Source organism: Phyllostomus discolor, chromosome 7, assembly GCF_004126475.2.
Source record: "Phyllostomus discolor isolate MPI-MPIP mPhyDis1 chromosome 7, mPhyDis1.pri.v3, whole genome shotgun sequence".
NCBI lineage: Eukaryota > Metazoa > Chordata > Mammalia > Chiroptera > Phyllostomidae > Phyllostomus > Phyllostomus discolor.
Genome location: NC_040909.2, coordinates 55,230,751 through 55,256,527, shown reverse-complemented (window position 1 = coordinate 55,256,527; position 25,777 = coordinate 55,230,751). Strand labels below are relative to the sequence as shown.

General features: G+C 44.9%; 1 protein-coding gene across 3 annotated transcripts in view; it reads right to left on the bottom strand.

Moving 5' to 3' along the window:
* PTPRG (protein tyrosine phosphatase receptor type G) overlaps positions 1–25,777 on the bottom strand; it is a 708,699-nt gene that overhangs the window by 98,595 nt on the left and 584,327 nt on the right. For all 3 annotated transcript variants that reach the window (XM_036031526.1, XM_028518657.2, XM_028518659.2), the window contains exons 9-10: positions 5,313–5,497; positions 2,264–2,372 (exon numbers count right to left, since the gene is read on the bottom strand). In XM_036031526.1, the coding sequence (XP_035887419.1) occupies positions 2,264–2,372; positions 5,313–5,497 (294 nt within the window). The remainder of the gene's footprint in view (positions 1–2,263; positions 2,373–5,312; positions 5,498–25,777) is intronic.

Here is a 25,777-nt window from a genome sequence, read left to right as displayed (position 1 = left end):
ACCGTGGGGAGGAGCGAAGGGTCCGCACCCTTCGTCAGCACCCGGGACCACCGCCAGTGCCTGACGGGGGCACACGCACGGCCGCCTCTGAGCGAGGGGGGTCTGTGGGAGGGAGGGCACCAGCCCCCTTCAACAAGCCGCTGTGTTCAGACATTTTAAATAGTCTATGCTTAGAATTAACGGCTGACAAGGCTTTTTAAAATTATGTTACATTACAAACATTTAATTTTTCAAAGTCCACGCAGAAGCCAGGAAGCTCAGGGGGCTATTTGTCAGGAAAGGCAGTTCTGTGGGTTCCGGGCTCCTGGGTGGAGCCTGAGGGAGACCTGACGGCGATCTGCGTACCCAGGGCAGCAGGTCACCTACAGTGCCCCCTCTGCCCCTGGGCTCTCGCCCCTGGGCTGCAGTGGACTTGGCCTCAGCCCGAAGTCCCTCCTCAACACAGGCAAAGGGCTGATCTGTTCAGAGCACAGGTGGACAGGGCAAGCGTGCTTCATTTGTGAAAAGTAATACAGCGTGCTCATTTTAACTACTTTAAATGGAAAGATGAGATACTGTAAACATTAGCAAAGACACTTAAATACTAACTGCAAAAGTGGAAAGCTGGAAGGGATCCTTGGGAGGGAACCTAGGCTGGAGGGCTTCTTGCTTCTGGGCTTAGGCTGGGTTCATTATTTATTACTTTTAAATCAAACCTAATAGTAAGAGGATATTGATAGTCAGTACCAGACACTATGTGAATTACTTAACATTCATCACCCCAACTCACTACATAAGGACGCTATGAGGTTGTTACTACTTTCGATTGTGAAACTGGAGCGTAGAAAAATCAATAAACATTCTTACAACTGCAGAAATGCTAAGTGTGGCCAGGACCCAAACTCGGGGTCCTCATTATAGGATTCAGTCTCAACCAGGAGTTCTGAGACTTTAAGGTGCATGCCAGCTGCCTGGGCCACCTGGCTAGAACTCAGATTCCTGGGCCCCACCCACGGAGAGCCTGCAGCTACCCATCTGGGAAGGCCCATGAATGTGCAGTTCTCACAGGCTTCAGTCGACACGCCGCTGCTGGTCTCAGGCTTCACAGGGCCCCTGAAGGTATACGCTCAGCTGTGGCCATTTTCTAGGGAAAAGCCTTTACCAGATACAGCAGTCAGGAAGGTGGAGAACCACAGGCCTGGTAGGGATGTGTCCCTGGACTCGAGGACCCAGGAAGAAGCAACCACACCGGGAAGGAGGGGAGAACCTCGGCCTGACAGCACGGTGACTCCCCGTCCCTCTGAGCTGGCCTCACTCGGCACACATGCCACCGGGGCAAGCCCGCAACTCCGGCTTACAGGTTGGCGGCCCGGTCGGTAAATAAAGTTTTACTGGAACTAGGACTGGAGCTGGATTAGGGCAGTGATTTTCAAACCTTTTTCATCCCATGGCACACATAAACAATTGACTAAAATTCTGCAGCACATATAAAAATACATTTTTTGCTGATCTGACAAAAAAGTAGGTATAATTTTGTTTCACTTACACATGGCAGCTATTGTTGTGTTGGCTGTTGTAATTTTTTAAATTCGACCATCTAAGGGAAAAGACATCAGTGCCCCTGACTAGAGAGTCACGTATTGCATGTTTTAGAAATTCTTGTGGCACACTGATTGAAAATTGCTGGGTTACAGCAAGGAAGACAGAGTGGATTCTACATTCTTCACAAATTTTTTAAATTGATTTTGTTTAAAAAATCCCATTAAAATATCATGTGTTTTAATTACCAAGTTTTTTGCACCCCTTTAAATTCTGAATGCCTCTCTTGCTTCACCCTAGTCCTGGCCCTGGAACTTTCTGCCTATCCAAACCATCAGAAACAAATGTCCATTTCTCTAGAAGCTCAAGGACCCCACAAGCAGGGGCCTGTCTGTGTGGTTTGCCAGCTGGAAGGGGAGCTGTATCTCCTGGGGCTTTAGTTCTTGCATCACGCTAGAAATGCAGGCGGACCAGCCACAGCATACCCAGGAGGGGCTCTGTGATCGGGCTGGCATACGAACACCTGGCTCCCAACAGCTGGAATGGAGCAGCAACAACAATAATGAAAACCACTGCTCTGCTCTCCTCCTCTGGCCTGTGAGCCCCACAATCTAAAAGACAGGCCTAAATTCCTGAGGCTTCTCCGGTGTGACTTAAAGTCCCACGTTCCTAGGCCTGACTTGTATCCTTTTGTCCGAGCACCTCAGCAGCAAGGAGACAAAGGCTCAGGGGACTCTGGCCTTACCTTGAAAGAGCATCGTTTGGCTGAAGTCGCTTCGCATGTCGTTCCGACACACAGCCTGGACACGGAACAGGTAAAGGCTGTCAGGTGAGACATGGCTAATGGTGGCTTTCTGTAAGTGAAGAAAGAAAAGCGGTGAGCAGGTCTGAAGGCCAGTGCACACACATCTTCTAAAGCCAAACCTAAAGTAATGTTCTCTATCTCTTTCAGGTTCGGGTGCCCGGCAGAGCCCAGCAGACACCCTGAAAGGAAAGCGCGGCCAGAAGTAACCTCGCCCGGGAATCTGGTTTCCACACTGAAATGTGCGGGACAAGAGGTAACAAAGTCAGTCTGGACTCATGTTCTTGACGGTGGCTTGGACTGTGTCTTCGGCCCTCTTTGCACTCACGAGTCTCAGACATGTTTCATCATTACTGTAACTCAGAGACTGTAGTTATCTACCCTAGACAGCCTCTAGAATTACCAGGTGTACCGGATTTCCAGAGCCATGCAGAGTTTAAAACCCCAAACAAGATCTCTGCATGTCTGTTTCTTCGTAGTTTAAAGGCCCCATCGTATCTTGGCCGTGGGGTAAAATGGGACACGATGCCAGGAAGGACACTGGCTAGAGGTCGGGGTCGGGCACAGGGACATGCAGCCGGTCCACCCACTCACAGCTGTGCTTCGGAGCCAGGGGCCTGATGTCTTTGGCCTCTGCTACCTTCCTGTGTAAAATGGGGAGAGATACAGCTCCCTCACAGAGTTCTGGTGAGAGCTAGTTAGCACAGGCCAGGCAGACCTTGTTCCTGTGTCACCCGCGTCCTGCAGCAGAAAGAGCAGCCCTGGTCTGGCACAGGACCAGCAGGTCAGCTCCCAGGCCATGTGTGGCCCTCTGTCTGTTTGTAAATAAAGCTTGATGGGCACACGGCCACCTACATTCCTTCACTTACTGTCTGTGGCAGCATTCACCCTACAGTGGCAGGGTTGGGTTGTTGCCATAGCGACCTTATGTCCCATAGACCCTGAAATCTTTACTATTTGGCCTTTTCTAGAAAAACTTTTCCATTCCTAGTCATCAGACACCTGCCAAATCCAGGTCCCAAATTCTCAAAGCTTTATTACAAGAGTCTTCAAAAATGATAAAAAAGGAAGTACCTAAAACAAGGACACAGCAGTGACTTTGTGAAGAAACAAACACAAACACAAGTGATTTCAGACTTCTCCAATAGATAAATGTCTCGTTGCTGAAATGTGTCTTCGGGCCACGTACAAAAAGCAGCCCTAGGCGCTTAACCGCGAGTGGGTTTTCCCGCTGCCCCCACTGAAAACCTCTGAGTGGGCCTGAAATGTCTTTGTGGCCACACCTGCTTCCGCAGCCTGGACAAGGGCTTCCTGCTGAGAGCAGTAGGTTGGGGTCACATTATTTAACTTTAAGCCTCATTTCTCTCCTTTGGAAAAGGTAGCAGTGCCATCTGCCCCACAGGTGTGCAGTAAGGATGAGGAAGAGGCATGTGAACTGGAAAACGCCACACCAATGTTAAATATCACTTTCAGGTTTCTGGGCTGCAGTCCCCAGCAGTTAGAGAATAGTTTTGTTGCCATTAAGTCAGCATGCTTGACTTCCTGAGGAATTAAGAAAATTAATTTTGCGTGTCCCAGAGGAAACTAACCACCCCTAGAAATTCTTACAAAAAAGAACTTGCTGTCAAAGCATGTTTTTCCCTACATCGTTCTCTTCCTCTGAAAATAATTTATGCCTCATTCTCTAGGCCTCTGACCCCGTCTTCTGTTCAGAGCAAAATCTTTGCTTCATCTATGCAGGGATTTATTAGAATTCACTCCAAGCCAGTATCTATTCATCTCTGCATGTTTAATTATTTTTCACTTAGAACAAAAAACTGCCTGAGTGCCTGTATAGTTTCTGCTGATGAATGCAGGCATCTTTACTTCAGAAAGCGAGAAATCCCTTATGGACTTCAGTAGTGGCAAGAGAAAGGTTAAAATACATCATCACCTTGGGTAACTTCCAGTAGATTCCTCTCTGATTTCATGAAGCTCATCATTCCCTTATGTGACCCAGATAACAATGTCTAGTAGGTAAATTGAAAATATAAATGGAAATGAAGTAAAAGAATATTCATCTAAAGAAATATGAAAAGTATTATTCTGTAACTGATTGAATGGGCCCTGGGGACTCTGTATTGGGAGGAAAAAAGTGATAACCATCATTTAGAATCCCACTCTGTGAGACTGTGTTTTTCATGTGCATATACAATTATAGATTTCATTATCTCAAAGCCTCCCTTTGATTAACGATAAAGGCAAAAGCTTTCAAACCCAATTGTGTCACTTTGAGTTTCTATGCACAGACTTGAAGGCCCGTGCTCGTGGAAGGATCTGCTTTTATGGGGGAAGAGGACAGCTTCCAAAACATCTGCTCTGAAGGGCCTTGTGGGGTGTGAGCCACTACACGTTTATGCAAATTTTAATATGAGACGTGGAATTAGCGTGTGCAGCTCAAAATGAGGTCAGATATGGTGTTGAGAACAGTGGTTAGAAATGACAGGGTCACCGGGGTCCAGCAGGCAGGAGCATGGGAGGCAGAGCAGCTGTGGCAGAGGGAGTACAGGCCCAGATGGGCTGCGCGTGGTGGTGCGTGTAGCAGGAGGGGAATTGCAGGGATACTAGCGAGTACTTACACAGTGCTTACCAAGTGCCAGAACCTGTTGCACATTCACAGAACATTCAACATTTTACAATAACCCTGGAAGACAAAGAGGGCTCCACAGAAGCTCTCTGTTTTTATAATAATGAAGGACAACAGTTAGTTTTGCAGGGCCTAATTATAAAGACATTAACTGGCTTTTCCAGGCAGCACTAACTGGGCAGTGAAGGTGGACAAGGTGCAGGCCAGCTCCGGGCACGGGTCACATGAGGGGTCACTGCAATGCAGCAGAGCCGGTGGCAGCATGAGGTTGGGTGGCACCGACAAAGCCCACCTTCGGGGCCTGGCAGAGTGACACGACGGGGCCCCTTGCCTAACCGCAAGGGCGGCAGGCACCCTGACTTTTACCAGTTCTTTGTCGCTGTCCTTTGTAAATGTCTTCTCCTTCTCGTCTTCGTTCTTGGTCCAGCTGTAGGAGATCATGTAGTTCATGATGGGCGGGTGGTAGATGGTCTCGGGCTGGCTCCAGGACACCTGCAGCGCCGTCTGGTTCAGAGGCTGCACCTTCATGTGGATGGGCGGAGAGCTGCAGACTAAAGACACAAACCGCAAGCTCAGGGGCTCCTGGAGCAACACACCATTTGGTAGCTGCCCAGGGCTCTTAGAGCCCGACCTCGAAAGCATGACATAGTAGTGGGGACACACAACACCCACACTCTCTTCACCTGAATCTGTCACTGTCAACATTTGCCACCTCTCTCCTCCCCCCTCTCTTTTCTACACACACAATCACACACACACACACAACTCTTTTACTGCTAAATTGTCACAAGCATGTTGTAGACATCCTGGTATTTCACCCTGCATCTCCTAAGAATAAGGATATTCTACCATATGATTGAAAGAGAGTGGGTGTTTTGTCCCCCCAGATCCACAAGTTAAAACCTAATCCAAAAACGTCATGTTATTAGGAGGTGGGTGGGGTCTTTGAGAGGTGATTAGGTTATGAGGGTGGAGCCCTCAAGAATGGGATGAATGCCCTTTCAAAAGAGACCCCAGAGAGTTCCCTGCCCCTTCGCCACAAGAGGATGTTCTTGGACCAGGCGGTAGGCTCGCAATGACAGCGAGCCTGCCAGGGCCTTGCCAGCCTGCAGGCCTGTGAGAGATAAGTTTCTGTTGTTTTAAGCCTATGGTAGTTTGTTAGAGCAACCTGAGCTAAGACAGAAACCCATTATCATACCTAAGAAAATAAACATTATCTCAAAAATGCTATCTGATGCACAGTCTGTATTCAAATTTCCCCGATTTCCAAATTGTCTCTGAAAGATTATTTAGAGCCATTTCCTCCGTCAGAGCTGCATTTCTGCATTAAAAGACTTGAGCTCTTCTAATCTAGTACAGTCATCTGGCCTTTTTCCTTGATGACTTTTTTGTAGAAGCCAGACTATTTGACCTGTGGGGTATCACAATGAAATAAAACTGTAGATGAAATTCTATTATAAATAGATAAGAGTATAAAGAAATACAATTTAAAATGAAATGTTAAATAAGTTCAAAGCAAAGGCAAAAAAAAGAGGGATGACTTTCTCTGACACAGCAGGAGCTCATATAACAATTATCCTGATGTGGGGCTTAAGGAAGAGGCAGGCTCACCCTCCTTTTTATTCCTTGTGGCCAGCAGGTTTGAAGGGACATGGTGGTTCTACATCTACCTATGCAGGGGCTGAGAATATCAAATCACCCCTGGCTGCGAACCACTGGTATGAATGGGGAGACGGGGATTCACCAAAGGATTCCACACGTGGAGCTGACATTACTCGCCTGGATGAGATGGATGTGGGGAGGAGAGGTATTCAGGATCGTCCAAGCACCGTATGGGTGGGTGCGACCCAGTCTGTGGGCCCAGGGAAGACTTGGGAAGGCACACCTGGAAGCTGAGAGCTGAGGAGACTGACTGGGTGGGAGGCAGAGGAAGAGAGGAGGGCAGGCCGAGGGACCCCATGGCAGGGAGGCCTGGGGGCTGAAAGGAAGCTAGCAGGGCCGGACTGAGGCACAGAGAAAGAGGCAGGAGGAAACAGTGCTGGACGTAGCTGAGTGGGAGGTCGCATAGGCCCAGCTGAAAATTCTGGTCTTTATCTGAAGGGCACTCAGAAGCCACTGGAAAATCTGAACAGAGGAAGACACAGAAGGTTTGCACTATACAGAGCTCCCTTGAGCAGCAGCTGAGCACAGAACATGGAGGGTCCAGGAGTGGAGGAAGGGGGCCTGGGATGAGGTGCTGCAGATGGCCTGCTGCTTGTAGACTTGGGAGTGGAGGGGAAGGGGGCAGCGGAGTCTAGAGTGTACAGTGGAGTGAGTGGAGGAGCTGAGCCACACTGGAGGAGCTGAGCCAGGGGACCATTGGTATGGTTGTGGCATCTCCCAGGAGCCCACTACGGCCAGCCTCCCCAAAAGTCCCAAGCCCTAGGCCACCCTGGGGACCAGTACACTTCCCTGCACTAAGGAGCTGGCTACTGGAGAAACGAGATTGGTTTTGACAGGGAGGCATCCTTTCACTCTTCAACTGCCAAATCGTGCTGCAGCCGAAGAGATCTGCTTTGTGTGACTACGACAGGGAGGAAGGAACAAACTAATGAGGCATTCCCACTGCCCCGAAGAACCCCGGAGGCATCAGCATCGCGCTGCCTGCTGCACAAATGCCACTAGAGCAGGGACATCAAAGTCTGTAGGGAGGCTTCCACAGATACAAGGGGTGGGGGTGACAGTGTGGACACTAGGTGGCACTAACATACCATTCAAAATAACTCAAAACTTCTAGTTTCTCAAAGCAGCTTAGAGTAGGGGGGAGGTCAGGAAAAGACCTATATCCCCATCTTTCCAAATGCCAATAGGGAACCAAGATTTACTCATTGGAAGCTCCTGTCCCTCACAATGATGACCATGTAAGAAGTCCTGACTTCTCTCCTCACCTCTTACCATATTCTTATCAACCCCCCAGTTCTGAGGCCTTCACTCTCCTGTCCCAATTATCGGAGAGCTGTATGGGGATGCACGTATCTCCAACAGTTACATCAGCACCGCATAAGTAATTCCACCACCCACATGCAGATGTAACCATTCTTATTTATCCTTTGAAATTAAAACAGCTGGGTTTTCTTTGCTGATTAAGATGACTCATGTTAATGTTTTAAAAAAGAAACCCAAGTAGAACAAAAAAAGTAGGAAGAAAATTTTTTAAAGTCACCCCAAATTCTGGCGCCCAGAGGTAAGTTTTGTTAACTTTCTGGGGAGTCAGCATCCAGATATGTATGTGAAAGCACATACATACAATTTGATGTAAATGGGGTATGGCACAGATACTACATGTCGATTTTGCATGCTATTCACATGCTATCAAATATTCTACTACTTCTGATTTTTTCAACTGTTTAAACATAAAAACCATTCCTAGCTTATGGATGTACAAACAATGGTGGTGGGAGGTCAGTGGTTTGCTGACCCCAGACCTAGAAGATAAAAGGAAGCCAAACCTTTACCTGAAACTTGTGTCCTCAGCACTGAATTCTGCCCTCAGCACAGCCTGTGACCTACCCTCCACGCAGCTGAGATCCTTCCATGTGGTGCTGCAGGGGACTGACCATCTACAATAAATAACCAGCTCCCTCACTAGAAATGTGAGCTCCACGAGGTTGGCACAATTTCTGGCTTGTTTGCTACATTATCAGTGATGCCAAACAGGACCTGGCCCAGAAATGAATAGGGGCTCGATGAAGGGATGCTGGTTGATGGGATATATTCCTTGATCTCACAGTTCACGGGTCCTGTAGGACATGGTCCCCCCACATCTCCAAGTTCATGGCTTTCCTTTATCCTCATTTACTTGTCTCTGACAGCCCCACCCCACCCTCCGGACAATCCAGCTCCAACATCATGCTTCCCTTTGGAGGTCTTTCCTCCACCCCTCTGACTGATTCGTGAGCACCCTATGGCGAGCATCAGGCTTTTCCCCTTCGCTTGCATGGGGCATCAGGTTTTCCTGACACAAAGAGAGAAAGTATGTTGCTCTTTGGTCAGACTACTGCTAAATATCTCACCTACAAAATCGGTACCACATAGTCTGTTCCTGGGCTCATGTTCAGGAGCCTTCAGTTTGTGGGAGGAACCTGTCCCCAAACCTTCACTTCACACCTTGGCCAAGGAGGCATTTGCTAATCAGAAAGAGCGTTCATTAGGTCTGAGAAAGTGGCAACAACCCAGTGTGCTCAGTGGCTGGGAGACGCAAAATGAACAGGTGCCCTGCGTGGACCATGAAAATAAGTAGACAGCACACCCGTGTACCTGTGCTTCTGAGTTTTGCCTGCTTTTTCAATGTCAGAAACCCTTCTTTCACGTAAAACCTCCCTCAAAATCCCACATACAAAGCAGACAAAAGAAGGGAGTTTATGGAGCCATTTGGAAATGCTGGTATAAACAAGTGTGGGCTTCGGAGCTGGACCCACGCAGCGCCCACGTGAAATGGGCGGTTGGATCCAGCAACACTCTCCTCACAGGGCTGGGTGAGATGACAGGTCAGTGGGCCGGAGGCTGCCGGCCCGTACGGTATTATACAAACTGGTATATTTTATATACAAAGCTGGACATCTGCAGCAGGCCTGCGTCCACATGTGGCAGTGGTTACCTGGAGTGGCAGAGCACTTCAGACTGGGGGTGGGGGGGCGGTGGTTGCTCACAGTTGCCTCTGTCTCCACCACGTCCCATTGCCTGCCTTTACCCAGTCTGCCTCACCCACAGGCCTGGCCCCCTGGTCTTAGGAGCACCAGGAACTCTGTCACAGGTGCACTGCCAGACCACACACCCACCACTGCAAACTGCACCTAACACAGGGAGTCAGACACTCATCTTGACACGCCCTCTGAACAACACTGAAGGCTTTAACCGTGTGGGACGCTCCTGCAGCTGGTTCTCTAGAGAGATCTCCCCTGCGAGGTGCTCCTGACACCAGCCATCCCCTCCTCGGGCCTGATTACAGTCCCACTGGTGTCTGATTGCTTTCCACAGGATTCTTGGCCGACGCTCATGCCAGCCCTGAGAATGTCTGCCTTCATTCTGAACCACCTTTAATTATGACCCCAGACTTCGTTAAATGACAAGGCTTCTAGCAGAGCATCCAAGGTCCTGTGACTCTAAATCGATGTCAAGGATATTTTCTCAGAGGTTCCAGAAGTACATGGTAGGGTCGTCCACGCCCACCACACTCCTCTTCACTTTGGCTGTCAGATAAACTAATATGATCCATGTGAAGTCACTGTGATTTTAAATGCCTTCAACTACTGGGGGCTAAAGGTCCTTCCAGGCACCAACAGGTCAATTACAGGTCAGAAGTCAAAGATAGCACTGCTCAAACACAGCAAGTTGGTACCAGTTCACTATTTCACAATGCTTATCAACAGAAATGGAAGTGGGGGGACTGGGCCGGGGTGGAAGGTGATGTGACATCATATACCACACAGGGTGTGTCCAGGGATCAGCCCAGCCTGAGTCAGCTGAGCAGGTGTGTGCCTCCCCATAGGGACCAGGCAGGTGAGAGAGCAGGACTGTGTCTCCTCTCACCAAGGAAGGGAAGGGTTCCCGTGGAGCAGAGCTGCAAGCCTTGCCTCAGACAGCTTAAATGCCTGTCTAAAGAATACTTTATCACCCCAGCTCAGCTCAAGAACCCTTGAACATGGAGCCCTTTGGGGGAACTTTCCAAAGAAATGGCTTCGGGGAAAGATTTCTCTTTTTGAAGGGCTGTATCAAAGAGGTCTAGGTAAACATGAAATACCCCAAGCAGACCATGTAGGTCTTCGAACCTGGAACCTTGGTGCTCCCTCCTCTTCCCTGCCCAAGGTCTTCTGAAAGGGAACGTGCAGGGCAAGGATGCCAGAACTGGGAGAGAGGAAATGAAAGTGGGACTCCTGCCCCAGCATTCTGGGGATTTACAGCACCCCAACAGTATCTGACTAGAGCTGCCAGCTGTCCAGGGCATGCCGTGTATTCCTCTCAGGCGATCCATGTACACAGAACTGAATCCAAAAGGCAGATTCAATTATTCTCCCCATTAAAGATGAGTGAGCACACTGGGGTCCAGAGAGACCAAGTCACTGGGCTTGGCCAAGGACACAGTCAAGGGTGGGTTCAGAATTGGAACCCAGTCTGTCACATTCCACACCAGAGGGGGTCGTTTGCATTCCACCTGCAGACACCTCCCGCATCTGTTTTCTTATCTGCAGAGTGAGGATGCAGGTGTCAGGAGGGTTAGCCCAAGTGCTTAAAGAACACACAGGGTTATGCATCTACCGTAGCCTACTCTCTCTGCCTTCCCGAGTTTCTCTGTTCTCAGTCTAACAATTTCCAGAACAGCCTTCAACTCCCTCTAAAACTGGACACAGCCCAATTACCATTCTCCCCCATCAGAAATGCAAACTACATTCAGGTCCCTCGAGCCATCATGGGAATTCTGGGAATATACACAGTGGTGCAGGCAGACAAGCCCCAAGGCCTATACTCTGTGCCATTCTCTGCTGACACTTTAAGGAGTCCCATCTGATGAGCCTGGCTGGGGGTGGATGGGATTACACAAACCCTTACTGTAATTCAGTGGGGCTGCTGGCTCTACCATCACCTCTGTTTTAGAGGCTGAGACTCAAGACTTATCCACTCTGGAGTCAGACTACTTCAATTCTGGACATATCAGCAGCATGGTACTGGATAAATGCATAACATGCCCAGCACTTGCTGACTGATGTATAGGAAGTGTGCTGTAGGAAGTAGCTATTGTTAAATATTTACTGAACATCTGCTATATGCCAGGACCCTCTCTAGCAACTAGCCATGGAAGTGAACTCAAGTTGACATGGCTCTTGAACCCCTGGAGATTACAGCCCACAGGGAGAAATGCACCAACCACGTAATCCCTACCAATTAGTTCTCTAGTTATAAGGTTGTTTGTTTGTTTTTAGATTTCACATAAGAAAAATCTTATGGTATTTCTTAATTGTCTTTTTCCATCTGACTTATTTCACTTAGCATAATAACCTCTGGGTCTATCCACACTTTCATAAAGGGAAGGATTTCATTATTTTTTAATGGTTGAACAATATTCCACTGTATATATACCACACTTTCTTTATCCATTCATTCATCCATGAACAACTAAGGAGTTTCCATGTCTTGGCTATTGTAAATAATGCTGCAGTGCACCCAGGAGTGCAGATATCTTTTACAGTTTTTGTTTCCCTTCAGATAAATACTCAGAAGTCAAACTGCTGGATTATATGATAGTTCTACTTTTAATTTTTAAGGAACCTTTATACTCTTTTCCACATGGGCTGCACCAATTTACATTGCCACCAGCATTCTCACCAACACTTGTTATTCCTTGTCTTTCTGGTGATAGGCATTCTAATAGGCCTGAGGCGAAAGCTCATTGTGGCTTTGATTTGCATTTCCCTGGTGATTGATAATGTTGTGTATCTTTTCATGTGCCCATGGGCCATCCCTGTGTCTTCTCTTATTCTCATATTAGGTCTTTGTCTCCAGTGTCTGACACAGGGCTCCTAAATCCCTAGGTGATAAGAACATTAAGGAGCATCTCTTGTTCTGTGGAGGGGACTGTGTGGGCTTCTGGATGGCCTCTGGATTGTGGCCAGTCACTGGAAAGATCAAGCCACAGTTAGAAGTCCAAAATTTTCAGCCTCACCTATACCACCTCCCCTAGAGAGGGGCGAGTGTCCAGAAACGGAGTTACTATTAATTACGCTTATGAATCGCAGCCTCCATAATAATCCCAAAAGTATGGGGTTCCGGGTCTTCAGATCTGGCTGTTCACCCGTATCCTTTATCATATCCTTTAATAAACTGGTAATTGTGTTTCTCTGAGCTCTGTGAGCCACTCTAACGAGTCAATCAAACCCAAAGGGTCTTGTGGGAATTTCTTATTTGTAGCCAAGTCGAACAGAAGCCGTGGATAACCTGGGGATCTGGTTTTTTTTGTTTGTTTGTTTTTTATTGGCTTCTGAAGTGGGGTGGGAGGAGTCTTGTGGGGTTGAGGCCTCATCCTGCGAACCTGATGCTGTCTCCAGGTAGGTAATGTCTGAAATGAGTTAAACTTTAGGACATCCTGCTGGTGTTGCAGAGAATGCTTGATGGGAAAAACTCTCACACATTTGGTGACCAGAAATGTTAGAAGTGATGGGTTCTGTGTGAAAGTACAGAAGACAGACACAGGAGATGGACAGTTGGCTTTTTCCCTACTCAGGAGGCAGAACTGGTTTTCCTCTACACCTGTGGCGTTTTCTCTACACCACCCGGCGGCATCCTCTCCATTCCATGAACAAATCCTGGTGTGCAATTCTGTTTCTCAACCCCCGACTGAGTATTAGATGCTCCATTTAGCAACTGCCATGAAGATGGCAAGTTTGAAAACTTCCATATCCCATCAGTTGTATCTGCTGTGCATGGAACAGAGCCATGCACTTAAAATATGTGCAACGGCAGCAGCCTGGGTCTGGGAAGGCAGGGGTGGACAATCAATTCTCCAGTCCTTTAAACATGTGGCTTTCACTTTCCCACATTATACTATTTCTGACCCCTCCTCCCTCCTTAAAAGTCTTTTTCCTACGCAATATTCCTCTTCCTCGCAAAGCTGAAAGCCATGGGAGGTGTCTATGTCCTGTGCAGGAAAAAGCATCGTTCAGCTTGTCGCTAAGGGAGGTGGCCAAGTTCAGAATGATGCATCTTTCCAGCCCCACTTGACACCAACTGCTTCTCAAACACTGGGTGGAAGGCTGAATTCCATGTACCCTAGTACCCTTCCTTCCCCTTTAACTTTAAGATGCTGTGCTTTCCTGCCAAAAGGCCTAAGCGGACATCTCCCTCTTTCACTGGACACAGCACCCTTTCCACATGGTACCTTTTAACTTTGACCATTTCTCACTGCTTTGCTCTAGTCTGGGCTCCAACTGACAATCTGTACCAGAGATCAGGGTACAGGTCTAGGATGGGCAAATACTGGGTGGCCTTGTACTGGAGCTGGGTTTTCTCTGGCTGAGTCTCCTATTTCCCATCAATAAGATGATGTTACGGCCCCACTTATTATGAAGAAACACCTGGGTCACTTGGAGGCCCATAGCTGCCCTCAGGAACTCGAGACTTATCTAAACACTATCCAAGATCTAAGAACTGATGAGCTATCCTTATCAGTAATCCCAATGGCCATGTCCAGTGATCATCTGGTGACCCATACTGATGGGGTTAGCCAGGCTCTATTAAACCATTGACGCTAAATGATTTTAATACAAAGAGGTCAGAGTGCCCTCATTTGTTTCAATTTGGTCCTTAAAAATGTTTTTTTCTCTTAGAATAGGTATCAATGAGGCTTGGTACCTAACGTATTTAAAAGGAGTGTCCTAGATCTTGCCGGACATTCAAATAATTAGCTTTGGCATCTGCCTCTCTAATTAGTTCTGGTCCAGGGAGGCCTTAGGATGGGCTCCATTGTTTGGATTCCAACCCTGGTTTGACTCCTAGATGTGGCACCTGTACCAACTGGTCATTCAGTAAGGATGACCCTCTGTGGTATATGGTTCCATGGTCTCCCACATCTGGGAAGTGGCCTCAGCAGCTCTGGGCTTTGGTCAAGAGGACCCAGAGGAAAAGAGGGTGCCTGACACTAGTATGGAGAGACCAGGCTATGAAAGGCAGCACCCCTAATGGGGAATCACCTATGCAGCACTTGGGAGGATGGAGCTACTCAACCTCTGCCGGATGGCTACACATATGCTCCGAGGAGCTTGGGCTGGTGAAAGCCAACATTTTTCAATGGTTACACTCCTCTCTGAGAAGGCTCCTCTCTTCTGGCAAACCTTTGCAGATGCGAACTCAAAAGCATGGAAGCCACAGGGTCCCATGTACTTGATGTGTAATACCTGTTAGCATTAGTATTAGACATATAGACAGGGCCTTCAGAACATAGATGCTGGGTTTGTTTGTATTTGAAACAAAACAGTCAAAACACTCAGTGTGGTCCAAGCCAGTGCTTTGGAATCATAAAACCAGTCCAGAGAGGGCCCAGAAGTGAAGTAAGCAACCATCACGACCACTAGCTGTGCTGGGAAGAAGTGAGTCATCACTCAAGAGGACTCGACAAGGGCCTGCACTTCCAGGTCTTTACAGATGGTCTTTGGATGTCAGGCCTCCAGGGCAGAGGTGAGACTGTTTCCTAGGACAGTAAAGGGTTCTGGCCAACGTCCTTGAACTTTAGCTAACATGTGTTTATGGAATAATGAGTGGGAAGAGCGGGGAAGATAAACAATCTGTTTCCCCGCTCTGCTCCCCGGTGATTCCAAGCAGACGCACACACAGATCTCGGGCCCTCCTGTTCCACGGGTTGTGAGTGCTAGTTAGTAAGAGGCAAGGAAAGTGAGCAGTCACTCTGGGAAAAAGAGTGCTATTGGCCTTTGTTAGTTTTCACATGGTTGTTCCAGAGCACTACAGTACCCACACAAATAAATGCAATGCCAATGAGGAGTTTTCTAGCAAACAAAGAAAAGCTGAAGCCATAGGAGGGTGGCTAAGGTGGTCTCAAAGATCAAACTACCTAACCTGCCTAGAGACAGAGAGACTAAGTAATTAGGTAACATTTATAGCATGGAGGCGATAGATGACCCTTGGCATCTGTTAGAAATATGAGGTCAATGTTTCCCCAGTCATAAAGTACTTCTGCCCGGGAGCATCCTGCTGCCAGTGCCTGCAACTTTAAATGCCTCTATTTTCTACTGTAAGGTGGTGGTATGGAGTGGTTGTTACATGGGTTAGAGAAGACAGCCCTCTCTCCATGGTTTTTTTGGATAAATATTTTCATCCAAGTGGTTTATGGTCAAAGTGGAAAACGTTTTCCCAGATCCTGGGAGCCTCTCCAATTCCTGGGAGCGATGTAGAACCCTACTGCAAATGCCTGGCTGTGTTCCCACAATAGCACGCAGCCTGAACTAGATCATAAATGCCCCAACTGTGCCAACTCTTGTGAAAAGAATGTTTTTACTCCTGGCCATGTGACATGTGGGTTAGCTTAGTGGGTCTTTGCGTCCATCCATCCATCCATCCATCCGGGCCAGTAGTTACTTAGGAGCTATCAGTGAACACTGCACTCTCTCTGACACCACAAAAAAGAAGACAGCCTCACCCCTCATGGATCTTATGTGGTAATGAGACAGCTAGAGATGAAAAAAACACACACACAAATGAATGTATTGTTTCAATAGTGATAAGCTTTACAAGAGAAAAGTACTGGTGCTTTGACACAAGTGGCTGGGCCAAGGTAGTTAGGAAATGCCCCTGGGGAAGGGACCCTAGAGATAAGCTAGGAAGGCTGAGGAGGGGTCCGTTAGGCACAGAGGTGGGGCAAGGGCCTTCCAGGAAGAACAAACGCCGGCTGGGACTGGAGGGTGTCAGTGGACTAAAGGGTAGGATACCAAGGGAAGAAAAGTGCAAGATAGGGCTGTGGAGGGGGCAAGATGTGTGAACCATGCTAAGAAATGCGGATTTAATTTAAAAAGTTTTAACAATTTCAAACAATCTGGCTTTGCACTTCTATGAGCAAGAGAGCATGGTCCCCTATTCTGAAAGGAATTCTCCAGTGATCATGTCACATGTAACAGGTTGTTCGGAACATACAAAGAAGCCACTGCTGACCAAGAAACAAGAAAGTATAAGTATTAGCGGAGTACTTTCCACGCCCCAGGCTCTGTCATATATGTTGCCTACATCGATTGATTGAAAGGGCCACAAGCCAAGGAGGGAGCTAATTATTACCTATACTTTACAGACAAGGAAACCAAGATTTTGTTACTAACTACATCAAAAAAATGTAGAAGTAAATGGTTGACCTGGAATTTGAGTCCAGGTTTGCTTGACTTCAAAATCTATATTCTTACCCAGTGCTTTGTATTTTCTCATCACTCATTCATTCATTCATTCATTCAGTGAACAGTTATTGTACACCTACTGTGTCTTAGGCACTGTGTTAGGCTCTGTTAATTCAAGGATGCACAAGATCTTCAGCCTAAAAGGCCCCAAAATCCAGATCAAGGGCATGCCCTGGCTCTGTCATGAACTGAACCCATGTTCAAGGCCTCAGCAGCCTGTGCCCTGAGTACCCAAGATGACCTGCCAAAGCAAGCCAAGTAAATACAGACCAATTCCTTTTGCAAAGGAAGCATACCCTATCCCCACAAGTATGTTTAGTTGTATAGCTCCTTCATTCGGGATGGAGTAATAAACTGTGTTGTTCAAGCCACCTGCAGACATCTAGAAAACAAAGAAAGTACCATTGTGGATTCACTGGAACCCAGCAGTCTCTTGGAAAACTGAAAGAATGCTGCTTTTGGACATAAGAGGATCTCAGTTCACATCACAGCCCTGTTAGAGTTCCTGACTGGAAGGCTCTGAATAATCACTCGCTCTCTCTGAGTCTCAGACCACTCATCTGTTAAAGGGAAACAGTCACACTGCACTTCTCTCTTTGCACACCCCCACCACCCTCCATCCAAACTGTTGGAAACCTCAGAGACTCTAGTCCAAAATCCATCCCTAAGGATCACTTCTACCCACATCCAACCACTGGCATCCTGCCTGGAAGATTTCTATCAGCCTCCTGCTGGTCTTGCAGATTCTACCCTGGTTCTCTGCAAACATTCCTCACATAACAGAGAGATAGGTTTAAAAAACTGTTCAGATCATCCTATTGCTCTGCTTAGGACCCTCCCAAGGCTTCCCACTACTATAAGGACAGAACCCTAAATCCTTAACAATGAAAGCTTTTCCCACACTTCATCGTTGCTTCCCACCTCTCTATGCTGGTTCCCATACCCCAGGGCTTTTGCAGATGACCTCTCTATGAATTTTGCAGGGCTGGCTCTAGTCCTATCCAGGGTAGATCCCTTCCTCGCTGTCTCATCACCTTTTAACACTTTTAGTAATCCACTGATGTGGTTTCAGAACAACAGGGAAGCTCTGTCATTGGCTGGCTCATTTGTTTCATTCTCACCACTAAAATAAACACTCAGGACGAGGAACTCTGCTCCCTTATTCCAATCCTTTTCCTAGTGTCATAGTAGATGCTCAACAAATGTTTCATAAATGAAAAGTGAGTCCTGACAGAAGCTATTTTGGTGAATAAATAAAACATGAATGAACAAAAGAGGCAAGTATAGCATTTGGTACACAAACACCCTTAACGCCACCTTTTTAACCACACGTGCTTCAGGTACAGCTCCTCGAGTCAAGAAATTCTCCAATGGCAGATGGAACTGCCTGACAGATGAAAAGAAATTCACTGGCTACAACACATGAAGCCAAAGTAGTTAATGCTATGTGAAGTGTCTACGCAATATTAACTTTACGCCAATCAATCAAAGGCAACTTACCCCAAGTCTTTATATATTTACCTAAAATTATAGTACTAATGGGATATCTGGCATGACCTTCAAAACTATGAAGAAGCTAGAAATTTGGACAGCCCTAAAACCAGCCCTATTTTTTGCCTTCTTTCTTAATCACTTTCAAGGTTAAAAAGAAATAGCTAAATGATAGCTATTTTTATTTATTTATTTATTATTATTATTATTCCTCTCCTGAGGGTACTTTTTATTGATTTTAGAGAGAGGGGAAGGAAGACAGAGGGACAGAGACAGAGAGAGAGAGAGACAGAGAGAGAGAGAGAGAGTCAGAGAGAGAGACAGAGACAGAGAGAGACAGAGAGAGAGATATCAGTCTGCTGCCTCCAGTACATGCCCCTATGGGCAATCACACCCATAACCCTTTTGGTGTATAGGACGATGCTCCAACTGGGCCACCTGGCCGGGGCTAAATGATAGCTATTTTTAAAAGAAGGAGGTATAAAATACTCCATGGGGGCTGGATTAAAAATATTTTTTTCCCTAGTAATTTGTTGGAAGTTTCTGGAAGTCACAAGATAACTTTTTGGAAGAATTTCTGGAAAGGCAGCTGCCTACAAAAGACTTAAGTGCTCATATCAGAGCTTCTTTCAGTAAAAAAAAAATTCAAGCTCATTAATCCTGTGAGTGGAAATGATTAAACTGAAAATAGAACAACATTAATATTTTCTCCCCAAACAGCAGAAAACCATATTTTCAACGTAAAACTCGTTTAAAAAGCAATTGTGGATTTACTTCTTTGTTTGCTAATTTGGGTGGGAAGTATAATACTCTTTCTTAATGTACATTGATTTAAAATAGGCTAGTTAGTTAGGCATTCTCATACAGTGGTTTATGTCCTTAGAAACTGCTTTAATCAAAACAAGAATTTAAAATGTGGAGAAAAAGAGATCCTTCCATCAGCAGAGCAAAGACCATATTCCAAAATCCATGGCAGTGGCTTAGAAGAGTGGAGGGACACAGGCACCCCGGTGTTCTCGACATTTCCTCTGCTTTCATTACATTATACAGTGTCACTTCAATTAAGTCATCAAATCAAATTATCAGATCAAGTGGTTTTGATTCCTCTGTGATTTGAACAGGTTTCGTTAAATTAATAAACCATATGTTTCATGTTGTTACAAGGAAAGATATTTTTCTCTGTTCACTGTTCCAAACGTCTTCACAATAGACAGCATTCAGCACTTAATCACCAAATGCTCTTCCGTGGGCCCGGGATGTGTTGCAAAATAACTGAAACGACAGCCCATTAAATCCTCAAGTCTGCCCACGTTATTTACCGATACAGGGCAGACTGGCCAACTAAATGTCCCTTTAACAATCCACCAAGCCTAAATACTGTTTCCATTTACTGGAACTAAAGCTTTTACTTCTTTATGGGTGACATCCATTATAAGTCCTTCTTCGGCAACAATACAGTATTAAGATGATGTCCCTCCCCCTTTCTTGGCATCAAAAGACTTAATTCTGTTTTCTCTATTCCATCCAGTACATCTAATCATCCTGACAGAGGGCAGGATGGGGGCCCATTAACTTAGGCATCCCCTCACTGGGCTGCTCCATGAACAGGAGTTAATGATTGCTGCCAGAGGAATGAGAAGATAGGGTACTGCATTCAGTCAACTGAGGCTCTGCTTACACCTCTGGTGGGATAGATGACTAGGTGATAAGGTCAATTGCCAAGTGGTTGGTTACCAAGTTAAGAGACCTTGAATGGGTCCTAGGGTCTTGTAGTGGAATGGAGGAGTAAAACCAACCAATGGATACTTCCGCCATCATAGCCATTATCATTCTGTAGGCAGAAAATAGTTACTTTAAAGAAAACCTGTGATTAGGTTTCACCTTAGTTTGAGCCATCCATTATAGAAGGGGCCATTAAACTATAGTTTCCGGGCCAATCCAGCCTATCACCTATTTTTGTAAATTAAGATTTTTTATATTTCTACATTCAGCCATTTCTAAATTGTCTATGGTTGCCTTCATGTTAGAGTGGCAGACCTAAGCAGTTGCAACAAAGACCGAAGAACTCATTACTTGGCACTTAAACAAAGAAGTTCACTGATTTCTGTCCTATTTAATTAATTTATTTTCCTTTCTTCTGTGACAATAACCCAATGAACACATAGCTCCATGCTCAACATCCAAGTTCTCCTAGGCACTGAAAACTTCCTTAATGATCAGGTAGAGAATGTCAATCAGACAGAACTGATTCCTTTTGAATTACCTGAAAATTACAGAATACCATCCTTCTCTTTTTGAAGTCCTGTATTGGCTCTTTATTGCTTAGATCTCTAAAGTCAATCAACTAAGTCCTCCAGGCTGACTGATAATGGCCAGCATCTGTGGTTGGCTTTTTGCATGTAGTACCCTGGAATTAAACTTGAGTTTTCTTGGGGTGCGGGGCAGTATTTGGTCAGGTGACCATGGTTCCATTGCATGTGCATTTAAAAACAAATAGGGGCATCATTACTCATTAGGGATGTGCAAATCAAAACCCAAGAGATACTACATCACATTCACTAGGATGGCCAAAATAAAAGAGGTATAACAAGTGTTGATGAGGATGTGGAGAAATCAGAACCCTCCTACACTGCTGATGGGAATGTAAATTGGTGCAGACACTTTGGGAAATAGTTTGGTAGTTTTTCAAAACAGTAAATGCAGTTACTGCATGACTCAGCAACTTTACACATGGGTTTATATCCAGGAGAATTGAAAATTATGTCCACATAAAAACTTAAATATGAATGTTCACAGCAGCACTATTCATAACAGCCAAAGTGGAAAAACTCAAATGTCTATCAACTGATAAATGTATAAACAATATGTAGCATATCCATTCAATGGTACAGTATTTAGTCATAAAGTGGAATGAAGTTATGATTGATACATGCTTAAATATGGATGAACCTTGAAAATATGCTAAGTGAAATGAGCCAGAGACAAAATGCCATATATTGTATGATTCCATTTACATGAACAATCCAGAATAGGCAAATCTAGAGAGACAGAGAGTATATAAGTGGCTGCCTGGGGCTGAGGAAGTTGGGGGAAGGTGCGAAAAAGAAAAGGAAAGAGAACAGGAATGACAGCTAATGGGCATGTTGTTTCTTTGTGGGGTGATAAAAATGTTCTGAAAGTAGGTAGTTCTGGTGACTGCACAACTCTGTGAATGTAGTAAAAACCACTGAAGTGAACACTTTAAAAGAATGAACTTGATGCTATGTGAATTAAATCTCAATAAAGCTGTTATTAAAATATAAAACAAACAGACTTTTTTGCAAAAAAAAGTAAGCTACAATACATGTATATGAGAACATCATGGATAAATTTTAAAATCCTAACATCAACTTCTGAAGTGATGAGAGGCTGCTTGGAGTAGAGGACAGGAGAGAGACTGGCTGCAAATGGGCATGAAGGATCTTTCTGGGGTGATAAAACGGCTATACAACTATAAATTTACTAAAAATTACTAAACTGTACATTTGTAATAGCTGAATTTTATGGTATGTGAATTATGCCTAGAAAAAAAGGCTGTAAAAACAGTAACTTTCATACACTGCTGGTATTGGGTTGGCCAAAAAGTTCATTTGGCTTTCTCAATCAGATGTGCTTAGTTGCCTTTAATTCCATTTAAAATAATTTTGTTAGATTGTATTGTGACAGCTGTCATATAAATGTGCATTTAAAAAATTTATCATACTTGGTAAATTTTTGTGTACCCATTTTAATATTGAAGATGGAAGAAAATATGCAACATTTTTAGCATATTATGCTTTATTATTTCAAGAAAGGTAAAAATGCAACTGAAACACAAGAAAGATTTGTGCAGTATATGAAGAAGGCTCTGTGACTTAGCCTGTCAAAAGCGGTTTGTGAAGTTTGGTGCTGCAGATTTCTTGCTGGATGATGCCCAACGGTCAGGTAGACGTGTTGAAGTTGATAGCAATCAAATTGAGACATTAATTGAGAATGGTCAGTGTTTTACCATGTGAGAGATAGCTGACATACTCAAAATGTCCAAATCAATAAAGTTATTGGTAAAAATGAAACATGTCTCTTTTATTTTATGGAAAAAAACATACAGATTTTTTGGCCAACTGAATACATACAATCATTTTGAGAAACTGTGGAGCAGTGCATGTAACCTAATCTGCACACATATGTGTATGCTGGGCTGCAGTCTTTTTACTCTTGGGTGCATACCCTATGGAGATGTGTCCATATGCTTATTAAAAAACATATTCAAGAATTTTCACTCATTACAATTTTGGTTAAGATAGAGGCATAGGTAAACATGGCTTGCCACCTTGCACAACCACAGCAAAAATTACAACTAAACTACAAAACAACTATTACCCAGAATCGTCAGAAAATCGAGCTGTATGGAAGTCCGACAACCAAGGAATTAAAGAAGCCACATTCAACCAGTCAGGTAGGTGGGGTGAAGGAGTGGAAAGACCTGGAAAGGTGCTGACTCAGAATTGGAGGTCACACACCCAGGTGTGGTGGATAAAAATTGGAAGGGATCAGGAGCAAAGAATCTCAGCCCCATACAAGGCCACCCAGTCAAGGGCTCCAGTGCCAGGAAGGTAAGTCCCCATAACTTCTGGCTGTAATAACTAGTGAGGGTTGGGAACAGTTGAAGAAACTGTGGATTCTCAGGAGTCTCCTCTTAAAGGGTCTGCAACTGACTTAGGACTTACACAGACTCACTCCATCTGGGTTCCAGCACCAAGGCAGCAGCACCAGCAGCATATGGGGAGAAACTGAAGTGTCCGGCGCCTGGGCGAGTACCAGGGAATAGCTTCCTCAAGGACAAAACTCTAGAGGCCAGGCAGCAGCATTGTCTGCTTTGTGAGCCCTGCCCAACACAGTCACATAGTGGTGACACCATATCTGAGACTTCATCAATGTGGTTTACACAGGTTGCCAGGCACTTGCAATCACCTAAGGCTCCACTCCATTCAACTTGCCAGTGTGCTTTTCTACAATAGGCCATGCTCATAATACAGGGAGTCAAAGCAGCTCTGCTTAATGCATAGAAACAAACATGGGAGGCTGCCAAAATGAGAAGACAAAGAAATATGGCTCCAATGAAAGAAGATAACAAAACTCCAGAAAAAGAACTAAATGAAGTGGAGCTAAGCAACCAAACCTATCAGATGCAGAGTTCAAAACACTGATTATTAGGATGCTCAAAGAACTCATTGTGTACTTCAACAGCATAAAAAAAGACCCAACAGAAATGAAGGTTACACTAAGTGAAATAAAGAAAAAAGTATGTGAGAGGAATAAAAGGTAATGGAAAAATACAATCAAGATCAAATAAACTTAAAAAAAAAAAGAAAAAAATTTACAGGGCACCAACAGTGGAATGGATGAAAAGGAGAATCAAGTGAATGATCTGGAACATAATGAAATAAAAATCATTCAGTCAGAACAGCAAGAAGAAAAAAGAATCACCCCCACCTCAAAACAAAGATGGGATAACTTCAAACATACTAATATGCGAATCATAGGGATGCTGGGAGGAATAGAAAAAGGGCAAGAAATTGAAAACTTATTTGAAAAAATAATGAAAGAAAACTTCCCTAATTTGGTGAAGGAAATAGACACATAAGTCCAGGATGCACAGAGAGGCCCAAACAAGATGGACCCAAAGAGGACCACACCAAGACACATCATAATTAAAATGCCAAAGGTTAAATACAAAGAGAGAGAAAGCAGCAAGAGAAAAGCAGAGAGTTACCTACAAAGGAGTGCCCATTAAGACTACCAGCTGATTTCTCAAAAGAAACTTTGTAGGAAAGAAATATTCAAAGTGATAAAAAGTAAGGACCTACAACCTACGGATTACTCTATCCAGCAAAGCTATCATTTAGAATGGAAGGGCAGATAAAGAGCTTCCTAGACAAGGTAAAGCTACAGGAGTTCATCATCACCAAGCCATTATTATGTGAAATGATATAGGGAAATTAAGAAAAAGAAGATGAAAACTTTGAACATTCAAATGGCAATAAATTCATAACTATCACTAATTGAACCTAAAAAAACAAACTAAGCAAACAAGCAGAACAGAAACAGAGTCATAGATATAGAGATCACTTGGAGGGTTATCAGCAGGGAGGGGGACCTGGGAAAATGGAGGATACGGTACAGGGATTAAGAAGCACAAATTGATAGGTACAGAATAGACAGGGGGAACGTACTATTAAGTACAGCACAGAAAATGAAGTAGCCAAAGACCTTACACATGTGACCCAGGGACATGAACTAAGGGAGGTGGAATTGCTGGAGGGAATGTGGGGTACTGGGTGGAGTGGGGCAAAGGGGGAAAATTGGGACAACTGTATAAGCATAATGAATACAGCATAGTTAAAAAAATAATTTTCATAATCACCCATATGTGGAAATAAATCCATATGTTCATGTTCATTGAAAAGGATAATAAATTCAGGCAGAATCATAGAGTGAAACTTAGCAATAAAAAAGAACAAACTGCAACTACATTCAAGAGCATAGATGACTCTCAAAACCAGAAGAGCACAGGAGCAAGAAACAAAAAGGACATCCAGGCTGTTTCCGTTTATATGAAACATACCAGCATAATAACAGCTCTTGTCAGAGCTCACTCCTGGTCATGGTTATCCTTAGGGCAGTCTGTGACCAGGAATGGGGAGATGGAGGTTCTCCTCGGAAGTTGGTGATGTGAGCTTCTTGATCTGGGTGTTTATTATTCAAGTGTATTCAGTTTGTGAAAATTTATCAAGTTGTGCATGTATTATGTGCTTGCTTTTCTGTATGTTACAATCCCATATGATGTTTCAAGAAGAAATTGGAGTGCACATACATCTCTGTCTGCTCTAGAAAGATCACAAAACCTTTTAATATTCACACATTTTAGGAGTCAGCCATGGACACTGTGATAATTGCCACCAACCTTGTGGAATGAAGAACTGACCCCTTACATTTAAGGATGGGTCTATGGCTCTGCTCAAATTCACAGAAAGGCCCTTCTTTGGAGGCTCCTGCCCACTTCAACAATAGTGTAATGGAAACCATTACCTTCTCTTTCTTGGGTAATAAGGGCCACACATTATCTTTGCACAGCTGATATATATTGTGTCCTCAGCCGTTTTTTAGGAAAGAACTGTATAACTGTTAACAACCTCAGCAATTCTGACCTGCCAGATCTGGTGCTCCCTTGTGATATAAATTCCCACCCTCTATATCCTCTGTGTTCATCTCTCACAAAACAGCCAGTCCCTAAGAGCTTTCTGTTTCTCAAGCAAGCTCTCTTGGGAGAAAGGTTTCAAGTTCAGTTGTTTTCTTTTATTTTTAGCTTGGTTAAAAAAATAGCCCAAGTGGGGTTTTCTA